The sequence below is a fragment of the Clarias gariepinus genome, chromosome 7 (assembly GCF_024256425.1).
Source record: "Clarias gariepinus isolate MV-2021 ecotype Netherlands chromosome 7, CGAR_prim_01v2, whole genome shotgun sequence".
Taxonomy (NCBI): Eukaryota; Metazoa; Chordata; class Actinopteri; order Siluriformes; family Clariidae; genus Clarias; species Clarias gariepinus.
The window spans coordinates 14,358,891-14,385,000 of NC_071106.1; the positions used below are offsets into that span (position 1 = coordinate 14,358,891).

General features: G+C 41.5%; 1 protein-coding gene across 3 annotated transcripts in view; it reads right to left on the reverse strand.

Annotated features, from left to right (window-relative positions):
* The window catches only part of tmtc2b (transmembrane O-mannosyltransferase targeting cadherins 2b), a 110,193-nt gene that overhangs the window by 46,335 nt on the left and 37,748 nt on the right, over window positions 1-26,110 (reverse strand). For all 3 annotated transcript variants that reach the window (XR_008360919.1, XM_053500804.1, XM_053500805.1), the window contains exon 2: window positions 4,039-4,615. Coding sequence is in view for 2 of the 3 variants with exons in the window: in XM_053500804.1 (XP_053356779.1) it covers window positions 4,039-4,615 (577 nt within the window). In the remaining variant the exon portion in view is untranslated. The remainder of the gene's footprint in view (window positions 1-4,038; window positions 4,616-26,110) is intronic.

A 26,110-nucleotide genomic window follows, 5' to 3' on the forward strand; every position in this document is an offset into this window, starting at 1 on the left:
GGCTTCATGGTTGCTAGTTTCCTCTTGAGCTCAGGCCTGTGCTGTGTTTTACAATTCTTTCACATGTCTGTGAGGTCTTGATCCAGCTCCTTTGGTTTTCTCCCATCCTATCCATGAAAACGTGCTAGTAAGAAGACTGGCGGTGTCAAACTGGGAATAAAGATGAGCAAGTTTATTAATTTGTATCTCATCCTAGGTGTCATCCTTACTAGTCTAAAGTAAGTACTAGTGAAATGGAAAACACCTTCATGAGGAAAAATCTCCGGAGTGTGGGAAGATTTAGTGAAGGATGTGAGAGTCAGGTTAGTGGGAAAGGATTGGCACCTGAAGAGAAATACTGACTGTGAGTCAGGTTCTTATTTTCAAGTTCTCCCCAACAAACTATTAAGTTAAATTCTCACACGCACTTTTGCTGGCTTTTTCAGATCTGCACTCATGTACGGTCTCTCACGCTATTGCACTCTCTGCTTCTTTTCAGCTCACAGCAGCACGCGCGCGCATGCTAATTCTCCTCAGGTGTGTGTCCTTTTCCCATTTACCTCACTCTCCCGACCTTTACCACAGACTTAATCAGAGTTTTCTTAACATTTCAACTAAACTCACATAATTACCATCAGCCATCTTTAAGCTTTGTTTCATCAGGAAAGTGCTAAATTTAAAAGCTAATGCGCCATTTGGAATCCGATTAATCGCTTCAACGACAATCTATCAATCTTTCGATTAATCGGATTCCAAATGCCGCAGTTTACTCAATAGCTCCTATTCAGCTACTAATCTTTCATTTAGCCATACCGCTGCTTTCGAAAAATATATAAACCATTAGCAAGTTTCACCCAAGTACTTACAAAATGCTAATTAAGAGCATACTGATGATTCTTTTTCCTTTTTTTCTTTATATTTTAAAAAGAAAATATTAGATAAGATATTTACAGTAAATGACTAAAATAATAAGAAGTAGTAACAGAATCATTGGTATGCTCAAAATTAGTATTTTGCAAGTACTTGCTAATTCTTTATATATATATATATATATATATATATATATATATATATATTTATATTATACAATATATTTAACAAAGTCATCAATTACCTATGTTGAGGGAGGTTTTTTTTTTTTTAAAGTAACTAAATACATTACAAAATTACTGTCGTTAAAAGGAATTAGTTACATTACAGCGTTACTTTCTGATAAAAGTAACTACTTCAAGTTAGGGTTGCAACAACTAATCGATAAAATCGATAATAATCGATTATGAAATTCGTTGTCAACGAATGCCGTTATCGATTAGTTGGGCTGCTCACGTCACTGAGGAGCGCGACGACAAGATGCACAAATACACACAGATACACAGCCGCCGCTCACGCAATGGAGGTTACAGAAGCGTCTGCAGGAAAAAGCGCGCGCCCCGAGTCCTCCAAGGTATGGGAGCGATATACACTAAACGCCTCTAAGAAGACGGTAACCTGCACGCTATGCAAGACCGAGCTTTCATGGCATGTCATGCACCAACACTTAAAAAGAAAACATGTTGGTGTTACTGATGGCGAAACGTCAGCAGGGTCAGTAAAAACTGTATCTCTTCATCGTGTAAAAGTTGTATAGTTTACGTGCTTTTGTTTAAACTTTTTGCTAACTTCGGGACAGTCACGCTAGATCTGTTTATGTGCTACTCGCTAGCATCACATTGCGCAATCACCTCATGAGCAATAGTGATTAGTTAAATGGCGCTACTTTAGATTATCTTAAATTACACGGTGCGAATAACAGTAGAATATTACATTTAGTGATTGTTGTGGTTTTCAGCGAATATGCAAATAACAGCATATTTGTGACTATTAGCTTTTTGCATTTCCACAGTTTTTTTATAGTCCACTACAAAGTTAACTTGTAATTTACTGTGGTTTTACTTATACATACATAGTTTTATTATACAAAATTACATTATTTCAGAAACTATTACTACATTTCACTTAAGATTTAAAATGTCAAATTTAAAGATTATTTAACTCTATATGTGGCTTTTGCATTTTTAAAAGTTAATTTTTTTATACATAAATAATACCCTGATTTATAGTTTTTTATAGTTAAAAGCAAAATATCAAATTCAAGAAGCGGTTAGGCTTTATCCGATTAATCGAAAACATAATCGAAATAATCGTTAGTTGCAGCCCTAGTTCAAGTACTTTTCCATTGCAGAAAATGAAAACTCCTTAGTGATTCCTCATGCATGTTGTTTCAGTCAAGACCAGTGAAGTTTGGGCCATACTTAAGTACTTTGTAACGCGTTACACCTAACACTGTCAATTACATAGGCTACATATTATAAGTAAGTTTCCCTATATCATTTAAAAAGTGTGAATCAATTTTAAATCAAAGACTGCCTGATCGATACACTGGATCGAACTGACTGACAAAAGATGATTAATTTAACAGCACTTTCTAGTCCCTTAACGGAAGGAACAGCTCCTCTTTGCTGACTTACAGCCGAACAAATAGCCTAAAATGAATAAGTTACGAAAATGTAATTAAGCATCATTTGTCTCCACTGTTTGGTTTATTAAAGTGTCTGTTCTTCACTGTTTTATTTAAAGAGGACAGAGAACAGTGTTTCCACCTCGGCTACAAGAAATACCAAGCTGAAGTAAGCATGTTTACGAGGAAAAAGACGTCACAGAAAGGGGTGTCAGACCTAAGCTTTCCAATCTGAATTTCCAATTCGTTCACACGTCAATATCAGGCAGTCCCCGTGCAGGTAGGCGGACAGGACAGAGGCTTTGGCTTTAAACAGTTCCACCCCATCTGAAGTGTCCAAAGCCTGCCGGCGCTGAAGCGCGACTCGGTCTCGAGGCTTATGCTTTAATGACGGGTCTGACTAAGCTTCTGAGAGATCCGCATGCAGTCAATGCGAGATGCTGTCAAGCGTGAAGCCATAAATATGATGATTGCATCAGAAGAAAAAGAGAAAGAACTACAGCCTATGGCAAACAGTTCCCAGCGGAGAGAATTTATATTGAAGAATAGTGACATACACAAAAAGATGTGCAGGACTGAAACTGCATCACAACATCCTGAAGTAGCCATGGCCTCGAGACACAGTGGTGCACATGTCATGTTTCATTTGTACAGTCTCACTAGGGGTTGACTAAGTCACCAGGTCTCATGGGCAGACGCTAAATGTTTCTGACAAGCCACGGTAAAGGCAACACTGCTCTTATGGTACGGTGCAAGAAAAAGAGGGTTTGTACCCATGAGAATTGCATCGGTACGTGAAATCTGTTTCTTGCCGTCGACTACAGTGAGCTTCAGACACTTTTCCTTCCTCTTTCTGTCTAACAAACACACACACACACACACACAAGTGTGTGATTGATCTCTACACTAATTGCTTTCTCATGTAAGAAAAATACTTCCACATCATTATTTGTCCTAAGCGGACCAATTCATCTACACGTCTTCCCCAGCGTTAATGCGGCAGTCAAACATTTTTCGAACACTTTTAAGCCATTCATGAGTTTATTTGTTTGATTACTGCTTGACTTTTTTTTTTTTTTTCCAATTACCACAGGTTCATTAAATCCGATGCTAAATCATTGATGCTTACAGAGCTGGCATTTACAGTTTTCCGACCAAGAATAAAGCTTTGCTAAACTATTACATACTTCCTATATAAAAATCGCAAAAACAAACTCGTTGGCCCGTTGCATTTAAACAAACCGAGCACAAACGTTTCTTTTGTTTGCTTCTGCTCTTGTATATTTTTGTAGCACTGTAGAATAAAAAACCCCGCTCCAGTTCATTTCGGATCATCCAGCTGAACATACACAGAAACTGATTTCCTAATGAAAAGCAAACAACACGCACACGCATTTACGCCCACCGGCTTCGCACAACTATACTGGCTTCCCAACCGTGGGTCACTGCGCACTCATCGAGGTAGAAGGGAGCGGAGGAAATCGCTTGCATGTGTCATGGAGAAGAAAAAAAAAAAAAAACCCTAACGCTTACTCGCCAAAGAACATAACACACTTGTTTACCTTGTAGAAGATTCCGGGGAGCTGCTGCAGCTTCATCCGGTGGAAGACGAACACGTCGTAGACGGCTGCCACGGCCAGCACGGTGATGCCCTGCTCCTTCCATAGCACGCTGCAGGTTGAGCAAACCAGGCTGCCCACGAACCAGGCCCAACTCTGACACTGTGCACCCTCTGCCCGCTGGTCACAATGCCCCACGTAGCAAAGCAGAGCGAGGAGGAAAAAGAGCCCAGCGCCCACGTCGGCACGGCCCACGATGCCCGCGACAGCCTCGGTGTGAATGGGATGCGAGGCGAAGAGCAGGCCTGCCAGCAGCGGCCAGCAGCCCGTACCCAGAAGCAGGCGTGCCAGGCGTGTGAACAGCGCCGTTACAATGCAATGCAGTGCCACGTTGGCCAAGTGGTAGCTCCATGGCTCGAGGCCACTCAGCGCATAGTTGATGCGGAAGGAGAGTGTACAGAGTGGCCGGTAGGACTTGTGGCTGCCGCTGTGTGTCAGCAAGGTACCCCAAAAATCGTTGTAGAACACGTTCGTCCAGGGCGTCTCCGGAAGCAGGTCCTGGTTGGTTTTGATCGCACGGCTGGAAAACAGACAGAGAATAAGGATTAGGGAAAAGCGTGAGCACTCGAGGAGTCATTCAGTTTCAATGAACGGAGAGTAAGCAAGGAGAAACGTTCAGCAATGATTATTTTCATAGACTAAACAGGAATAAGTGTTTTACTGTTGTAAAATCAGATATTTGAAGCAAACATTTTCTATAAAAATGTCTTAGAACATGGCAGATTTTTGGTCAATATGTCCAAAACAGCTGTTTTATCTGAACGTATGTTTTTTTTCATATAACCTGGGTGATCAACACAGGGTGCTCAAAAGGGCACAAGGTAAAAAAAATACTGCTACGAGTAGAAACAGTTTGTTTTTTTCCTCTCAACACGGTAACGGTAAACATCATAAACTCAAGTCATGTGGGCCGAACAATGCGTTCGACCTGCACAGCCTTGTAAAACGTTAAATTAAAATGGCCCGTAGTACTCCATGACTCAGTTTCACACCGTCTAGAATTCACAGCGGATTTATAGCACGACGGCCACCCACGTTCTGCATGCACCATCGACACCGCAGAACACGTGGGCTCGCGTCTCACAGGGCTGAAACGCTGCGTCAAATCAATACCTCTCTGCTATGTTTGATGCAAATCACCCGTGTATCATCCCCCGTAGAGAAGTACAAACATGTTGTGGGAAGAAAAAAAAAGTCGAGTAGAGGGTGTGCATCTGTCTCTTTGCAGAGATTAATCGGCGGGGGTTCTTTTAAAACAGTAAATTATTTTTTTAAGTGTTATGATCTAGGTTTAATCTTGCATACAGTCGAACACGTTTGTTTCTTCTTTCTGATCTACATTCAGAGATACGTCGATTGTGTTAATCAACAGTATGAATAATATATGAAAGATATAATATCACTTCACATAAATGCTAATGCAGCCTAGACGGACGCATACAGTACGCTCCGTGTGCTCGCCTGAGCAACAGTGTAGTATACAAAAACAAAAAAAGGTTTAAATCAAGCGAAGACAACAACTACGGAGATTTGAAGGTGCCAGAACTGGGTTAAGAACCCTTTAATACATTATTTAAGATTTTGTGGAAGAAATGTTTTAGGTGGAAAAAACTATCCTGAATGGAGATCACTTAATCAACAGTAAAAACCACTGCTATTTTTAATAGTGAAACTAAAAGCATTCCCCATACACATGCACGATATGATGAGAACTCACAGCTACAGTGTGTGACCAGAAGAAAACCTAACACTTGTGACCATAAGTGTTGGTGAGACTCATCAGAAAGAAAGGCTTCAGGAGCACTGGAAAAAGGTCATGTCTGATCAGTCCAGTTCCAGAGCATCAGTGAAGAAAGAGAAGCACATGCAGCGATGTACCCATCATGCATAGTGGCCACAGTTCCATCCTCTGGAGGCGGTGTTCTGATCTGGGCTTGCTTCAGCTGGTCGGGTCTAGGCTCGGCTCAAAGTTATAAATGGATTTCTCTTTCTCTCTGGAACAGGAATATTCCAGGATTCAAGTTGGAAATAAGTGATTCTTGGAGCACGAGGAATCATTTTCGCACATGAACTGGCCACCGAGTTGTGTGCTGTAATCAAAGCTAAAGACTCAATGAAATCTTAGAGTGTGAGACTTTTGGCCAGGTTGTGTATAAGCACTTACGATGTAATACGGAAAGGATCAGACCTCTCCACTAAAAAGAACTCGTACCAAACATAACCGGTGTTTGTTTTGAAACATTTTTGTGTATCCTATATTGGGTTTTTTCAGACGGAGTTTATATTTTAAGAACTGCCTGGGATACATGACTAATTATTTATAACCGCACATTTCAGGGTACATATGACATACTGTACATCATCCAACAGCTTCAACTAAAGATGCTTTTTGTACACCAGTACATGACTTTCCATTTCAAAGCTCAGGTTCTCTACTAGATGAACTTTTATTCATTTTATCTTAGAGTAAGGGACGATTGAATCCCAGCACTGCGCTGAGCAGATGAAGCGTTAAAGCCTTATTCTAAGACTCTAGAGGATATTTATCTTAAATAGATCACTTTCAAGAAAAGGAAATGCAGCACAGTTGAACTTGAGATGAGTTTGAGTGTGTGCGCATACACACACACACACATATGCACATCCAGTATAATATATACATTGAAAGTAATGCAAATGTGAGCATAGCCCTTTTATTAACTGACGTAGGTCGTTCAAACTTCACATGATGATAGATTGATCCTTCTTCTATGCACAGGTACTACTTAACAGACTCTCAATAACAAGCCATGCAACTGCTGACTGTCGAATACTCTTTGAAAACCCCCCTTTGTCGCGGTTGATAGTCTCCCACTGCGCTCCGGATTGGTTACGGCGATGACACCACTGACGACAGCAGCGTGTGCAGATGGATGAAGAAGTGTAAAGAAGGGGAAACCATCACTGAAGAAAAAAAAACACACAGTTGGAGACCATCAATTACAACTAAGGGGATTTTCAGAGAGGATTCGGGGGTTGGGTTTAACGATGCTGCACATGTGGTACCCTTAAACACAAGAATGTTAGTTAATAAAAGTAAATAAATGAACAGTTATGCCCACTTTGCATTACTTGTGGTACACCATATTAATCCATGTTATAGAGAATAACTCCTAAAAATATTTTTGCTTTCAAAGTTTATAAGTGGGTAATAATAAATATAATAAGCCAGAGGTCAGATTAAAAGATTCAGTTTCATACTGCATGTTGCGTGAGGGTTAGAATAGCAGAGCTCTCTGGGTTGTTAACAAAACTGACCTCGAATGAATCTCTCTGTGCACGGACACTGCTTCAGGGAGAAAAGGGCAGAGCTTCTCTCATATCTCACCCGTCAGTGCTCAGCGACTGCTTGAAGGGCCCCGAGCCGACAGCCTTCGACATTCATCACCTCTTGAGCCGACAAGGCGGCCTTGAAAGATCTCTAAAAGAAGCGGACTGAACCTCCCATTTCTGCCAGGAGAGTGTAAAGTGCAGCATGATTGCATGTGTGTGTGTAATGAAAGGCTAAAAAAAAAAAAGTGCGGGTACTGAACGGTGACGGAGCTATCCAGCTTTTCTGAAGGTCATTTATCTTTCAGCACCTGTGCCCGGCTTTGACACTTTCACCTTCAGGCTCGAGCTGCACTTAAATCCGGAGTCCGTCCTTGGATCGGGATGATGGATAGCGACGGGACCGCGCGAGGCCGTATCGATTGTACGGAACGTTCTTTTCGGCCGAATGATACTGCGCAGCATGGAGATAAAAACCAATAAGAACGCTGAACGGTTTCATAATCATTATGAGACCATTTGGAGCGGGAATGGGCGAATTAATTAAATTCCGAAAGCGGCCAGCATCAACAGAAAGCCTGGATTCATACTGAGCGCTTTTTATTTAAAATGCATGACGTTTTGCCTGGGAATTGTGCGGTGTTTACTAAATAGCTTAATGCTTGCGGAACAAAGACAGCCCAGGAGAGTGTGTATGCAAGGCAGTGACCAGCCTATGGAGACAAAAGGCAGCAAAATTATTCGGGGACTCGGGGATCGAGGACGCGCAACACGCCCGTGAAGATAAAGAAACAAGACGACGCAAAAAGAATAGGGCGGCATAATAAAGCATGGCAAGGCCGAGAATAAAGGCAAGTCAATCAAACTGCTGGGCATGTAGTGGGCAGAAGGGGGGGGGGGGGTCGGAGAGGAAGAGAAAAGGAATAAGTAAATGGAGAGAGGTTGTTTGTTCTCGCCCAGTGGGCAGAGCAACCTGGGGATCATCCAAATTTGTTTGCTGAAGGCATAATAAAACAGCTAAACCGCAAGGCAGAACAGATAGGGACAGAACCGGATGGATGCCCCGGAGGCCACACACACCCACTGAGATACATGCTGTCTGCTCTGGCCCTGACAATACACACACATCCCATGTCTCAGTTTCATCTATAATGCAGTCTTGGTTGCCCTCCGATGTGACGTCTTACTGCGAGTCACACACTCACACACTGCCCTTACAGAAGGTGAGTGTGTGTACACAGGGGGAAGTATTGGCAAGCGTCATTAGTCTGCATTGTGGCGTGTGTGGAAACATACAGGCCTGTAATTAAAATCCGCGACGGATGGTACGAGGCGCGTGTGACGACACGCTTTTCTACGCCGCTCTGCAATCGCTCCCCAAGGCACTCATAATTACCGCAGGCAATTAAGACTGCAACAGGAAAACAACAGATGCGCAAAGACCCGGGACGCCCATGTCAAAAAGACAAACACTGCCATGGAGAACGGATACGGTGAGATACGTACGGATAATAAGGCAGACGCGGCTGGAGGGAAGGAAGACAGGCAGGATGTGATGCTGTTTTAAATGTGGAGTATATGAGATATACACCAGCGACTTTATAGCATCTTAGGATGTCCTAAAGAAGTGCATTAATGTAACCCTGTGATCTGAATCACTTAGTTGCACAATGCTGTTAAACGATAATAAATCATCACCTCCTGACCAATCAAACTGACCCTACTGTATGAAGCCGAACATTTCTCCGCAGTGTTCTTCCACTCTGATCAGATGCTTATATCTGGCAAGCTGCCTCGTTTTGCTGCCTGTAGTGACCGCATCCACCTGCCACTTCACCGAACAGATGGAGGAGAAGAGATTTCAGCACACTGTTCGACGCACTGCCAAACACAACTCTACAATTAGAGAGGCTCGGGTCAAGGGCGAAAGGAATGCTCTGTACTGTTTGAAAAAAATAAAAACATAATAATAATAATACAGAAAGCTGGCAAAGTAAGCAAAAGCTTAGTGGAAATGAATGATCCGTCACCGACACATTAAAATTCAATGCAAAAATACTTCCACCCTTCATTTTTGGCAGGCAGCAACTTCTTTCTCCTTTTGTGTTTATTCAGGTCCGTTTTACTCTCTGTAAACCATTTGTCAAATAAACTCATCATCCCGCCGGGTATGTAAGCGAGGATGTAAGACCTGAGCTGAATGCAGGATCGGTTCACTAAAGCAAGACCGGAAAAACCAACAGCACGCACTAACTCACGGGTGAAAACACTCAGGAGTCTTGAAGGAGAGTTCTTTTGAAAACGAAGCTGTAGTTCATCACATGCCTGAAGTGAGGCACTGACTAGAACTCGGCATTATGATCATATCAGAGACCAGGGGGGGCGCGTGGATTTAGGTATTGATTAACTCCAAATGCGTTTTTTTTTTTAATACACTTTTCATTTATGAGCGTTTGCATTTGAAGTGGTTAAATTGTTGCCGTCCCTCTATAATCCTGCAGGTGGTGCGCTCTAAACTATTCATACAGCTTAGCATCCTGTGTACTATGTTTCTTTAGAATTGCAACAGAATCTAATAAAGATCAATATCGAATTGGGATATTTATAAAATCATGATACTTACAGTATCGCAATACAAATTGTATCAGCGCCTAGGTATCGTGATAATAACGTATTGGGCGACTCCCATACCAAAATGATATAGTACTATATAATAATATAAATATATTAACATCAACAATATTAATATGTTATTAACAACAATCGCTTACAGTAACCTTAGAATTTTATAGTAAGGCCAGGGGTAACTCAGTGGTTACGGTGTTGGACTACTGATCAGAAGGTCCTGGGTTTAAACACCACCACCAAGTTACCACTGTTGGGTCCTTGAGCAAGACTTTTAACCCTCTTAACTTCTTAGATGTGCAATGAGATAAAAAGTCGCTTTGAATAAGATGTATAAAAATTTCATATTTTAATACCAAATTTATTGCTATACATTATACATTAATGTATATTATTATTATATTAATACAATATACATCTAAGGCTGAAACGATTCCTCGGGTTATTCGATGGCAAAAAATGATCGAGGCAAAATCTTCTGCCTTGAAGGTTCTTTTAATTAATTTTAAAAGCTTGCGTTATGTTTTTGCGCAATTATTTGTTTGGCGCGACACAGCGCCCTTCCGGATGCAAGGCGCCGGTAAACACAGACGAAGAAGCAGCGCTTACGTCTCCCACAAAGAAGAGCGGGAAGGAGACGCCAACAGTTAGCGGAGCGTTCTGTTGCGGGATATAAAATAGAAGGGATCGATAAAGATATATTAAAATTTCTTTTAGCCTTAGTTTTTTTAATACTTAAAAAAGCTCTTTACGAGATTTTAGTATCGTGTTGTTCTATTTGAGCAGAGTGTACAGATAAGAAGGTGGGAGAAGGTTCAAGAGAGTAAAGAACTAAAGCGCTGCTCCATTAGGCAGAGATGACTAAAGATCCGCTAGCGCCTCACATAAGCCGTGAAAGTAACAAAAAACTGTAACTTGGCACAGAATTATTAATATTATTAGTCGAGTAATTCACGTATCACATTTCTGTAATACTGAAGAGGTAAAGAGAAGTAAAAAAATAAAAATAAAATAAAAGACAGGGAACTCTGGTGTTCTAGTGATGCCTTTTCCAGTCAGGAGAACATTCTTTGTGAGACCGCACACCTCTGGCCTCTTGAGGGGCTGCCGGGATCATGTGACTGCCAACACCAAAAAGTCCACGCCACCTCAGCCGGGGATTCTGAGCGAGACGGCTCCTGTCAGAACCTGTTTGCCTAGCACGTTCGCCCTGCCTCGAGTAGGATGGTCTTCCGTGCTGGCTTGGAGCTTTGCTAATGGGGAGTGATGTCCAAATAGAGCTGCTGTAATCTGGAGCTTGCATTCCCCAGGACATATTCAGTAAACTCTGCGGCTAACTGTGAAAACCATAGCGGTGTAAATAGCAGTCTGGTGTTTCCAGACAAGCGCTGCTTGGATACATGAGAGAGAAAAAAAAAACAAAAAAGCATGCAATTCAAGCTCAAAACAAAAGGACAAAAAAACAAAAAAAAATAAGGATCTGCATAGTAGATTATGCTTGAATGACATACATTCACAAAATGTAAAAATAAAAATTGAGGTAAAACCTGATCTTTCACCAGTAACACAATGAGATGCCGTTTGCAGCAGCGATAGGGAAGCGGAAAGCAGCGTTGGCACTTAGGGGCAGTATTGGTCATCACCCAGCTTTGTCGTCTGGAAGGGCTACATTCATATTTTGCAAATGCCTATAGGGAGGGTCCTCTGCTTCGACTGCTCCATTTTGCCTCCCAAGCCTTTGTCTACAGTTTCTTCCCATGAGAATGCCTGCGGCTCGATAATAGAAAGCGTTCTCCTCCCCGGCGGTGCTAGTGAAGAACTCTCGAGAACGGCTGCTTTATTCTTGTAAGAATAATTACCGCTGTTTTGCTTTTCTTTTTTTTCTTCCTTTTTTTGAGGCTTAGAGAATTTTTTTAAAAATAGGTTTGAAAAAACAAACCGCAGAATAAAAAAACTGCTACAATGCTAAAAATTGAGCATTGTGTCATCTGGCAATTTTACCATTTCTGTTCTTACATTGTGTCTTGGACAATAAAGCTTCGTGAAAATGAGGTTGTCCTTGTGCATTCCACAGTCCACCTCTAGTTTTAGATGGCAAACCTACTGAACAAAGCACAAGTACTTCTCCACTTTTCAGGCCTCAAAATACCACCATGATTTTAAGAATGGAGCACCGGACTAAAGTAAAGACCTCCAAGTCCATTTTATGCACTCAGGTTCTTCTGTAAGGAAACCTTTGATTCCAAGAATGACTTTTGTGCGGCTGTGGACCATGAAACCGCTCGATATAAGGATATTACCATATGCAGATCAGGCAAGATGTCATTCTTCATCATGTGCTCTCTCAATTTGGTGGAAAGAAGAAAAAAAAAAAAAAGAAGCCAATTTTCATATATGAATAATTTATACACGAGCATGTTGCGGAGATGAAAAACAGAAAATAAGACAGGTAATTTGTGAAAAAAAAAAAAAGTACAGATCAATTTAGAAGCAGGGAAAATGATTTAGACTCAAACTCAAATTTGTGAACAACTTTAGAAGGATGGTGCTGGGGCGACCGCCAACAGGGAAGGAAATGCGTTTCGTTCTCGTTGTTACAAATGGTCCTGGTGCATTTTATTTAGCTACAACTGTCATATATCGGTTTGGCAGATAATTAGTCCAAAAAAAAAAAAAAAAAAAAAAAAAAGGCCGCCTGGAGGTGTAATTGATGTGGAAAGAGAGAGAGAGTGAGAGGGGAACTTCACCCAGGCCACAGGCCAATCCAAACACGCACAAAGAGAGGGTCAGAAGCTTTGTATTCGGTACAAACCAACTCGGGCTACCATGAAATTAACATTGTCATGGATGGATGTTTTTCATCTCAATGCAATAAAAGCAACATTAGCAAGCTCGCGGATACACACACATGAGGGCAGGGTGAGCGCGGTGGCTAGTCCAGGACTATAAATACCTCAGAACGTCAGAGTCGTTTGGTTTTTCTTTCCCTTTTGTTTTTAGATTTTACTTTTAGCACACACAAGCATCACCTCGCACTTGCCAGCAGATTTAAATATACATTAACATCCCTGTTTAAGGAGAAAATCGACGCAAAAGAAGTACCTGTTTGAGCTACACTGACAAAAAAAGTTAGAAAACACCTTGCATTATATGTATAATAAATTAGAGCATGGGTAAGACCAGCACCTTGTTTGCTTCCCACATCCTCTAGGGATAAGAACCAAGATTGTGGGTCATTACCCCAATTTTTTTTAGGACTTCAAGCTCAAAAATAGCAGTCTCTGAATAATGGAGGATGCAAGGCTTGAAAAGGAAGCGCTGAGATCTGTGAGCTGAGAGTCGCTCAGCGTAATAGGTTTGTTGTCATGCTGTAAGACGTACGCAATTTCCAGCGTCCACTTCATTTCATGCCACAGTAGATAAAGGAAGAGAGGCTCACCGAGGCTCAGACTGCTGTACACTATTACCTGGCACTCGAGTCAATGAGAAATCCCTTTTTCCCTTCCAAAGGAGCACGAACCTTTACCATATGCATCTGAAATTTCAATTATTTTTTTCTTTAAGGTCGTTCCCCCCCCCCCATTTGCTTTACAGTGGGATTATATTTCACTTTCAGGTTGTTACAGCAGAATCCAGCTGAGACGGGTACGTTATCCGGTTTAGCTGTAGCTCGGACTCCCCCCCCCCAGCAATGAAAAACACTGTTGCTGCAGGCATACGGCTCTGTCGCACCATTAGCATTTCAGTACACGGGACACGCCGGTGATTGATGGCCGTGCTTCTGCCGTCGCCATACATACCAACAAGAGGCGGCCCATGAAATGACCTCCAATTACAGCTAAGATCAAAAAAAGGGGGTCGCCTTTATATCCGGGAAATCTGTGTTACCTGTGTTAACGGTTTCGTGTCTAAAAACTGCGAAAGAATGTACTGTAATGTCTATTCCCCGGTGGTGGATTATGTCTGCTGGTGAGTTATCAGCAATAGCAGGTGTGAGCTCCAATAAAACAACCTGCCTGAGCGAGATGAGCCAAGCTGAGTGATATGCACCCACGCTACAGCAGCTCATAAATCACCAGCACAAGGCTGAGAGTCGTCGCACAACCCCAAAGACAAGGGTAAAGTCTAGAGCTTTTACCTTTTAAGGCAGATTCCAGAGGAAAAGAACGAACATGCAAAACAAGTCAGATAGAAAATATATTTTTTAAAGATATAGAATAGATGTCCAAGTGTGAGCTTGGTCAACATTTCAATATTTATTTATAATTCTATTCATAAGATTTTGCATCAAACAGTTAAATAATTGGGATGGGAAAAAGAAAAACATTCAGCTACATATCGCCATGTTTTGTGTGGCAATGCTTGTATCGCCATGCTGACTTTAAAATTGTATGTTTTTCCAAGTACATTACCGCTTAAAAGTTTGGGATCACTTGCAAATTTCTTTGTTTTCCAAATCCACAAACAATTTTATCCATTTCACAATTAAAGTTAGCCGGAATTCTGACGGTAATGGAGCGGGCCAGTACAGTCTCCGGATCTAAACCCGGGAGCAGGGGGTAAAATCTCATCAGATTATCTTGAACAGCTAAAATGCCTATGGTGTGTCAGGCTGCAATTGGTGCAAAAGATGTTTTTTTTTCCATTATTTCCATTAAAATCATTATTTCCAACTCTGACATTGTCAGCATGTCTTGCACCTTTTGCTATATTTTCTATTCAGACTAATTTCGTGTGTTTCCTTGGAAAACAATACAGTTTCCCCGAAAGTGATTCCAAACGTCTGAGCGGTAGTGTACATTATAAATTTATACGTTTGCAAGTGGTTAAATGATACTAACAAGGACCTTTTGAGGTAGTGTTTCTCCCTCCACTACTTCAACTCATTACCTCATTACTCATAAGTATTGGAATGTCATGTTGTCGCATTGTCACTTTGTCGCTCTTGTTTGCACATGCACTTTATGCGTTGTCTCTTGTATAAAAATGTAGATAGTTCTCTGTTAACTTAAAATGTCAATCTGTCTTTTCTCGACTAATTAGGTCTCGAAGTTAGCTAGTTAGTTTCTGTTAATTAATGTTGCATGTAGGACCTTGGTCCTGGGGGAATGTTGTTTCGTTTAACTGGGTACTAAACTGGATATGGTCGAAGTTACAATAATAGCCTACTTGACGTGACTTGAGGTTGTTCTATAATCCTGGAGGTGGTGCACTCTAAACTATTCTCACATACCCATTCACAGCATCCTGTGTGTTAGAATTGTTTAGAATTTTAACAAAAACCTTAATAACAAATCAGGACATTTATAAGATCGTAATACTTTAACATCCTCAATATGTATTAAATCAGCACCCTAGGTATGGTGATATCCTTGTATTGGCTGGTCCCTGGTGATTCCCATCCATACTGATGACTGTGCCATAGTTCACCAGTACACCTGTCTACCCTTTCGTCAACAACTCTAGTCAATAACTACACAGTTTCAAGAGAAAGAGGTTACATGATGGCCACTGCAATACAACCTGCCACGTACCTTTAGTGAAGCCAGTTTGCAAATTTGCTAGTAAAATCACAAGAAAATTTATTTCCCCCAAGTCTTCTCACACTGAACGTCTTGCTGAAAGGTTAAAAGTTTTAAAAATGAGATTGGAAAAGAATGATAATAAAAAAAATAATTAAATCAGTAACTAACTCTTGCTCTGACAAGTTTATCATCTCACAAAGTTTTCCAGTTTTCTAGTCAGAAACTTGTGTTTTCTCGAGACTGAATAATCACGGAATTACTATCTTGATAAATGATGTGTCTAGAAACAGATGAGTGATTCAGGGTCGTTTTTTTTTTTTTTTTTTTTTTTTTTTTTTTTTTTTTTTTTTAATGAAAGTTTGGAATGCTTGAGAGACGTGCAGGATTTCCACCCGTAGACAGACAGCAGTTTCCGAATGCAGACTGTAGTGTTTTCCACTGATTATCTCTTTTTCTCAAACCTAAATATACACATCATGCGACTGCGTGCTTCAAAACCCCTCCGTACCAGAACGGAAAGCAGTGAATCCTTTATCGCTAAAATCCTATTAGCAGCTTTAAAAGCACTTCACAAATGAGCCACATCAACTGCTGCTTATCCTCTACTTCTGAAAGTGAATGTAAGCCATCCTATCAATTAGCCTAAAAAGCCACATGTTTCATGCTCTGTGAATCCTCTTGATTTGGACAAAAGCCTCTTTTTATCCCAATTTGACCCCGGTCTGAAAGGACATCCTACACATTGGCCTCTGCACACCAGGGGGTGTTTTGTCATGCTGCATGCCCCTCCGGCCAGAGGACAATGAATCAACCTGACTCGGTGGAGGTGCTCTAACAGAAAGGGTAGTCGGCCTGTCCGGTTTTCGCGTTTGAGGCCCATTCTGGCCACCAGCAGTCTCCTTTCTCATTTGGGGTGAAATGAGGAGGCAGACAGCGTATGAATAAGAACAGGCCTGAAGAATGCAGAGGTCTGGCTGAGAGGAACATGTGGCACAGGGATGGGAATGCAAGACCGGAACTCGAGCACAGCCGGGGAGATTGGCATTTTACACAAACATTGAAAAGACATTTTGAGGGGAAAAAAAAAAAAAGGCTTTTCTGTTTTCAAGCTGCTGTGTGGGTGTCAGTCTTGGTTATTGCCTTTACAGTCGGATGTCTTGGCTTTCAAGATTGATTTGAACAATATGCCAGGTTTTCTGTTGGTATAGCTCACAACAGGGCTCTCAGTGTTCACAAACTGTTGTTCTAATACACAGAAAACATCAGATTCCAACCCGGTTGGAATCTGATGAATGTCTTTTTACACTGCTTTACTTGGATTCACTCTCGCAGCTGGAGCGTACCGACTCCGGCTCTGAAGCCACGTGGCGGATGTTCCGCACTTGCGGGTTGGAGTGCCTGTTTGCACAAGACACGGGAATTATTTATGAGGCATAAGCACGCCGAGACAGACTATAGTATGGCATATCGTAGCCAAGACACTCTGCAGTTAGGAGCGCAGCATTTATCAGAGTAAATATCAATTGATCAATAGACCACAGTCAAGCACCTCTGCTGAAATATTAATGATAACGATACAGAGCTACAACCCACACACGCACAATAACAGAATATGCAGAGGTGAGCACATCACCGGGTCTGGGCTATCAGTCTTTGGCTTGGCGAACAAACCGGTTGAGGCTGCTGATTTTTCTTTCTTTTCCATAACCAAAGCGGGGGGAAAAATGCTATTGACTTTGACAAAACCATTTCGAATAATGAATAATGCATCCCAGTATGTTTGGACATTTCTTTGTGATACAGCACACCACAGTTCTGTAACTGAATGCTGCAGTGCAGACATCGACCCAGGACGCAACATGGCCATTGTTAGAAAGAACATAAAAAATAAAGGTGAAAACAACTAATAAAGCTGTGAGATAAAGCTCTATGATTTGATCAATTATGCAATCAATCAATTCATTGATTTCTGAGTCACACACAATTATCTAAGTGAATTTACAAATACTGAATATTGGTATTGACACACTCTAGAAAGTACTCTTTCTGATTGACGAACCATTCTACCAGAATTCTACAAAATAAAATACATTTAAAATGTCTCATCAAAAAAAAAAAAAAAATTCTAGCAGAGGTATAGACTGCATGCATGTTATGGACATGTGCCCTAGTCACGATCAAGCACAACACGTGCAGGCACAGAAACACCTAAAGCAGAAAGACCAAAACAACATATTTTACTTTCATGTGACATTTATAAGGCATCCGGTTTCTGGGTATAATACAGAAATCGCTCATCCCTTGCAAATCTCATCATAATTACTACAGATGTCCTCCGACAACATTACTGTACAGACAAAAATCTGGAAATCTCATCCCGCCCTAACAGTACTTACGGCTCCATACCGTCATTCCCTGCTTGGAAAATTTTTATTCCACTACCCCGTGATTGTTATATCCCTGTCTTAGTCTGAATTGAATGACCTAAAATTCCTATATTTTACTATTTCTTTAACAAGTTAACACGTCTCGGCGCTTCCCTGAAGGATCAGTGTGTTATATCGCTCCTGTTTTCACTCCTCTTCAAAATGCAGGTTTCAGTGTCCATGTAAATGAGCTACCGCTGAGCCACACCCCGCCAGAGGACAGCAGAGTTGGTCCGGAGGATGTTCTTTCTATATAATCCCCTTCTACACTAAAACACGTATCTCATCATTTCACCATGACTTGGTTACCATCAAGGTAGAAGCTTTTCTCAGTACTCTGGGTACTGCTTAACATGATCAGTGCTGAAACCCTGCCCTCGCTGAAACTTGACTGACCCTTTCCATTAATGTTAAAAAGAAAAAAAAAAGATCGGAGTTAAATCACCAAAGGCATTGAGAAAAGATTTTATCTTGATGTCCAAGCAGTGTATCAGGGGATTATATAGAGAAATATGGGTAATGTTTACCCTCGTAACTGTTGTTATTCTGCACAATCCAAAGTCCCAGTTTGACTTGAACACCCCTCGTAAGTCCTGATCAAAAACAAAAAATGTTTTTTTTTCCTCCAAAAAATCAACAAACACCACTAGACACCTATCTGCATGTCTAAAAATGACAAATGGAATTTTGCATCATAGCCTCTTTAATAATTTATTGCCACTATCAGGTTATTTTACCATAGCTACCTCTTTTTGTCTAGTTTATTAGGTTTCTGTGCAATAAATAACATAAGACTGGTTAAACGGAGTGGCTCTTTTACCTGTCAGGTAATGGATTTTTGATTTGTCCGCCCTTAATGCGGAGGTGTATACTTCAGAATATGCTTACCTGCCCGGTGGTTTCAGAAGGGTAAAGCCAATGAAATATGGTGTTCTGATGAATCCTGACAGGTCGACCACTGCTCATCATAGAACTGGACAGGATTCTGATTAGCCAGCCTTTTCGCGCGGCACTGTGAAATCCATCATCACAAGAGCCTAGCCAGTAAATCAATGAGAGGGAATGAGATTGCTCTTGAATGACTGTGTGACAAGAGCTGAAATTCATTCTTTTATTTCTCTCCAAGGCATATGCTCATCTCCCGATAAGTACGCTGCATTCTGAGCGGAAAAGGGCGAAGGGTAGGAACGAGGACAGAAAAAATAAAAGAATGGCCAAGGCTGATTGAACGTTCCAGGGAAATTGAAGCACTTCTTCCTCCCACGCTACATGCTGCGTTTATGTCACAAATCCGAATTCATCAGTCTTCACACGTACTCCCTTCTTCCCCACCCGGATAACCTATATGCAAAAACGTTCCATGGCAGCATATACGATGTTACTGGCAAAGATGCCTTCTCGTCCAATTAAGATTACTACTATGCATGCAACTCTTTCTCTCTGCTAATGAGCAAGCTGAAGCCCAAAGCACACTTCCAGGTACACGTTAATTATATAGCATCGCAGGGGATCCTTCACGGCACCGCGCAGTGTGATCTCATTAGATACGATCGCATCAGAACTACCATCACAGAACGTCTCGCTTACAAGCGTGCACATCATCAACCTCGCGGTACGTGTCTGGTTGCTAATTGAATTTACATATGCTGCTTTGGTGACCTGGGAGCGGGTCAACATCTGACCCTCCATCTGCACGGTATGGAGATGGAAAGGCACAGTGTGAATAAACTCGTTATATTATCTACTCCGGGACTGCTGGTGAAGACGTTTAATGAACGTGTTCATGGCAACAAGAAAATATTCTTAGGGCATTTTTGCACTCGGCTTAACTACTTAGTGAACACCGAGTACTGAATACAGAGGCACCACATCCAGGACTGATTATTGGGGAGGGGCTCATAATAGCAGGTTTGCTTTCATAGAAAAGAATTCTTTCCAGCAAGGTATTTCATATGCAATGTGTTCTACTAGTTCGTCCATTTTCCTTCGGTACCAACATTCAAGCGGTATACGGCAGCACGCTTTGGATTCATGACATCATGGACAGTCATAAGATGTGCAATCACTTGTTCAATAAACATAATTTAACTACAGTCCCCTAGTCCTAAGAAAGTCTGGGTTTATTCATCAGGCATCACGCAACTATCACGCAACCTAAAATAAGAAGTATCGTCCTGTATGAGTCACGTCCCAATTCAGAACAGCGGAGCTTAGCCAAAACCAGGAGGATGCAGTATTATCCTGTTTTATGAGGTCACATTAGGGGGAAAATATAATTGGCCTGTTTAAGGCATGGCAGATACAAAAATAGCAAAAAGAAGAAAAAAAGCAATGGATGTCGAGAGCTATCTGAACATCTAAAATAGCTACAAAGTAAATTTGGCATCAAAGGTCGCCTTTAACTACAACTACTGCTTTAACTATCTACTTCTACTATATCAGGTTACTTTACATTAGATTCTATACAGAAACATGTTTAGTTTATTAGCAACAACAACAAAAAAGACCGGGTAAACACTCTGGATCCGTCACTCGAAAAGTAGCCAAGCTAACAGGTTCATGAACATACATCGTGTAACCTGAAACAAGAGGCAACTCCAGGATTTCAACCTGCCATGTCACTCTGCACCGAGATCAGACATGTGCAACACCTGATGGTTTGAGCCCCAGACCTGAGTTTTTCAATATGACCATGGATATTTTCTTCCGGGATGGTTTAAACCCGTAGAGTTCATCATCCGGTGGAAATGTGTGAACCTAAATCGCTATTGCTTGTTTATATCTGCACTCTGGCAGAGATTTCTTTCCCCTCTGTGCTTAAAACTGTGAAGGCGACGACAGTTGATTGCATGTCTTTAAGAAGGCGCCATCTGTATAACTTAGCAGACATTCCTTAACACTCTGAAATTATACATAAAATAAATAAAATGAAAGCACATGCGAGTCTAGGTTACAATTGTGGCTGGATGAAAGAGCAATTAAGCATCCCGAAAGATAAAGGATGGACGCTGACGACCGAAACTCACAATCCTCCTTAACTAGGGGCTGCAGTGAAAATGACGGATGGTTTAAAAATACGCTCCTGATTGGACTGTTCATCTTCTCCTGAAGACATGACATTAATTCAAAAGATGCTAAAATACCCGTAGTATCGCCGTTGCGTGAGATGAGGAAGGAGGCTTAGCCTGTAAAACTGCTGAGAAAGGAACCCAACTGCCACTTAACTATTTTTAAATGCTTTGTCTTCCACATGGTGTCAATTTAAGTCTAAGCAAAGGAGCTCATTTACGCATTTCTGACTTTATGGGCGCTCTCAGAAACCACACAGCCATGCAAGTAAGCAGTTATGCTTTACAGCCTTTTGCATTCGCAAATGATTTTTTTTTTTTTTTCCCCTGGCAAGAGAGTACACAAGCAGATAACCTCACATGCATCTCGCATACCAACCATCAGTTAACACTCCCTATATTATACATATATATATATAACTGGACTGCCAGGAGATTTCAGAGAAATTGACTTCAATAAACATTTTAGGATCTCATTGTCCCCCTCCCACCCAAACCTCCCTGATACGATCATACGGTTTCAATCAAACCAAGCTTCCTGAATTTGTATGTGCATGTTTGCAGCTGACCACACAAAGGGGAACCCCATCGACCGCAGGCTAAAGTCTCCTGCTCATGCATCCTGCGTCCTCCTCACTGCCTCGGATGGATGTGCCCAAATCTCCACCATCTCCGCCGCCTGCATAATGAGCTCCAGACATTCAGCCAGCTCTGAATCCCTGAGAAACAGATGGGTTCCATGGCACACCTTTCAGCAGGATCTTCATCATATACTTCTCAGCATAATGACATCATACTGCACTATATTTGGAAAAAGCTGCCATGTAGTAGGAGGCATTTGACTGATCTGTGAGGAGAAGTATTAGCAGGTCGAACTTGGAGAAAAGTCGATAAAAAAAAGCAATTGTCTAGGAGGCATCTGTGGCTCAGTCAGCAGGTTTTTCCAAGGCCAGGAAATAGCTGATGCTCCTTAGAATATCCATGCTACCTATAGAGACTATGACAATTGATAAGCCCTAATGTCGTTTGATGCTCAAGAGGGTCTAAATTGGAGGGCTTTACTGCATTCCAGAAGGAAAAACTAGCTCTTCCAAATATCCATTGCTGCCGCAGATTTTTTTTTTTTCTGTTAAGCAAAAAAAAAAAAAAAAAAAATACTTCTATACTGTTTCTGATTAGTCATAACATTACAGCCATGAACAATTAACATTAATCACCATATTTACACCAGTGAACTGGTGACAGGATCATAGATGGGATCAAAGCTCACCCATGCCCACTGGGACCAAAGGCCAACCCATCTGCTCTAATCCCACAGAAAATCCAATGCAGAAAGGCACCAGAACATCCATTGCATCACAGCCCACTGCACATGTGGCCTAGCAAGTGAAGGGCCCAAGGCAAATGACCCAAACTTCAAATTCCCCAAATCGCAATCCAACTCATCAACCATGGGATGCCCCGGACAAACCAGTCCGATCAACAGAGGCCCGAACCTGCAACCAACAGCACCCAAAGGATCTACATCTAAGGTGACAATGCCAGACACCTAAACATACCCTCATAGCTCTTGTGCAATCATGCCTTGTTGTTAGGGGTCAAAACCGCTCCAGTGGCACAAAGGGAACCCAAAACCCAAAGGTGGTTTTAATTTTAATGCTTTTAATCTTATAGCTAATAGTTGAAATGAAAATTAAATGAAAGTATGACGAGTTGCAAGAAATTTCTAGGAATTTAAGAGGTTTGGTCGAATTACTACTGGATGTTTAACGAAACAAATGGTTGTATTCATGTCTACACCATGTGAAGTGAGTCCAGAAAAATATACTGTGACTATTCGCATATCACCACACTGACTCCGAAATAGATTTTTTTTCAAAACAGTTATGTTTTTTGTTTGTTTTTTTTTCTCCCCCCAGAGTTGACCGATCAATCGCACAGTGACCAGAAAGTGACCGGTCATCGTCCGATTAGCCTCAGATATAAAGGACTCTGTACCGAGCGCAGAAGCTTCCCAGTGCCGCAACAGAAACACATTTTAATGGCTTACATTATCAAAAATCTTGTTGTTTAATTAAAATTTTATTTTTACATTTTGTATTTGAGGTTATTTTGTATTGTTTAAATGCTGCGCTTGAGTTTTACGTGAGAAAACTGATGTTATAATATATATTTATTGGAGAAAAATGTTATATGGATATTTATAAAATCATGATACTTAGAGAACCGCAATATTAATTGAATCAGCACGTAGGTATCGTGATGAAATCGTATCGGGAGATGACTGGTGATTGCCATCCCTACTAACCAATCGCACAACATGTACAATCCATAAAACATTTTACAAGATCGGAAAACTCCATCCCTGTTGAATCTTCATTAAATATTTAATAAGAATCCAGTGACCTAGATCTGTGGCCTGCACACAAAAGTTCCTTCATCGTTTTTTTTTTCCCTACAAATATGATTTACATAAGTTTAAAAGACTGGGTAAAATTCCATGAAAGAGCAGCAGTTTAAGAAATTACTCTGGGCCCCTGCCATCACTACTGTAGATACGGCATGTGGGTGACGCATCAAACGATGTCGCGTTTGAACCCAAAATGGCCAATTATAATCCCTTCACATTGAGCATGATTTATGGGTCCGTGTTAAAAGAACAAAAGCGAGACTTGTGTATATAGAGCTGAAGAATAGAAGGCATGTTTATGCTATAGAAAGCTGAGCTCCAGCTCGTCCATGTGGCATAGTAAATAAAGTTCCAGATTCAGCTCCGTGACCCTAATTATGCATTTCTGCGGTCGAGAATACAGCGCTGCGGATTGAAGAAACATGTCAAGCTCGGTATCACGAATGCACCGTCTTTTAACCGGTCGTTAAATCTTAGCCATAAACATTGCTTCCAAATACTCTTTCCGCTTGGCAGACGTGAGAATTTAGAGAGGACGGACTGCGGTTCTCTTCCCGGGGAACCGTTGAGATATTCAATCACGTTTACTATGGATAGACGATGACGCTCATCAGGTTGTAAAACAGGGGATAAAAACAAAAAGGGAAAATTTGCATTGTCTGCGATTCTTCAGCGGAACGAGGGATGAAACCAATTGTCCCGGTCGCGTCTGAAAAATCCAATTTTCTTGCTCTTATCACTTTAATTCACAATAAGGAAGCTGCATTAACAACATGTCGGAGGTATTCAGCAGGAGCGTATTGTTACTCAGTGGGTGAAGGGGACAAAGACGAAAGGTGGGCAGTGCCGAGCCTCTCCCCCAGCGACGAAGACAATAAATCAGACTCGGCTCTGTCAATATGACGCTTTGCGACCAAACCACACAAAGGGACAACTGTGGGCTCTCCACCGGCTGCAGAGAGGGAGGAGAATGTGGGGGTTTGGAGCATAGCAACAGGAGACCAGCGTGGTCCATGTGTGGTCCATTATCACACCAGCTACTGCAGGCACACCCTTAGCCTCCTTTTTTTTTTTTACTTTAAAGATGAGTGGATCTTAAGAGGTTTTTTTTTTTTTTTTAAAGAAAAGGGCTTGGTTAAAATCGGCTAAGTCCATTCATTAGCAGATAGAGTGCTATTGAGAGCTGAACAGCATGGCCACTTAAGCTCAATCAGCAAGACAGAAAAAGAAAGGGGAAGGAAAAAAAAAAAAAAACACTGACAGGTGCCGGGAAAAAAAAAAAGGAGAGAAAGGAGAGAAAAAGTTTTGCGTGCCTTGTTAGAGAATCGCAGCAGGCTTTTATTTCCTTCCTTTGTATGAGAAAGGCTGCTCCGAGCATGCTGTTTAACTTATTTTTACAACTAACTCAAGCTGAGTGTGGAATCTGAGAGACAACTGAAAAATAAACAACAGAAAAATATGAACATTACTAAGATTGCAACCCTCCTGGTGGATTATTGTGATGTTTCCAATGTCTTTGTGTCATAGTACACCTCGGAATTCTACTCAGGAATACCGAACAAGTAGAAGTAATAAGGGACAGATTGATAAAAAAAAAAGTATATTTTTTAAAAAACTAATGTTTATTCTTCCCAATTCCCAAGCGAGAAGGGAACAGAAAGGAACAGAGCTCGCTCAGATCAAACACTTCAAGCTGTCCGTATTTTGGAAGAGCATCCCGACAGCTGTGTTAACATGCGTCATCAGGATTTTCCTCCCCGGACCCGGGTCACGGAGCACAGGGCAGGAAGTCTCCTAGCTATTATATATGTGCATGTGCGTGTGTAGCATCAGGATATAAGGGGTCATGCCGACAGGAAGGTAAAGAGGACAGTGCTGACCGATGCACTCGGCTCCCCATACATATAAACGCTCTTTTTAATTATTCATAAAGAAAAAAAAAATTAATTAGTGTTTAGAATTCCAGACAGACTGCCGTCTCTACAGGCTTCTTAGTGTTTCCTGTACATGCGACAGAATTCAGTGTGCACATAAACCACACACATCCTCGTGTCATCAGAGGGTTGTACCAGTGCCAACAGATGTGTGTGCATGTCTGAGACATTTCTACACGTAAAGAACTCACACTAGGTCTTTGCCGCTGTATGGGTACTGAGCACACGTCCGACCTCTTCAAACGAGAGCTGACCGAGACACGAAAGACCGAACGCGGAAACTGGCTTCGACAGCGAAGCGGTCATTGCAAGCCGCGGTCCACGTGTGCCCCGGAGCCGACTGATGTAAAACGATGGTTTCTGCGACCTAAAGTTGGATCACACGCTCGAGCTGCTTCTTAAGCATGGAACCATGGCAGTGAGGATTACGCTGCGGATAGATTGATTGATCTGTACTTCATTTTAATAGCGGCGAAGACATGAATCACCTCAGCCTCAAAGTCTGCAGCTTCAAATCTTTCCGTCAAAGCTTTAAATCCAGCCTCGCTCAGTACAGAGGGCTTATTTAAAGCCCTATCATTAGATATAAAACGTCCCATGGTGAAAGATCCATGTTAAACACTGTGCATGAAAGTATACCTATTCCAGAAGAGGGAAACTTGTATAACAAGAAACAAGACAGCATTAGGGATGATCTATTTCTAGAACAAAAATATTG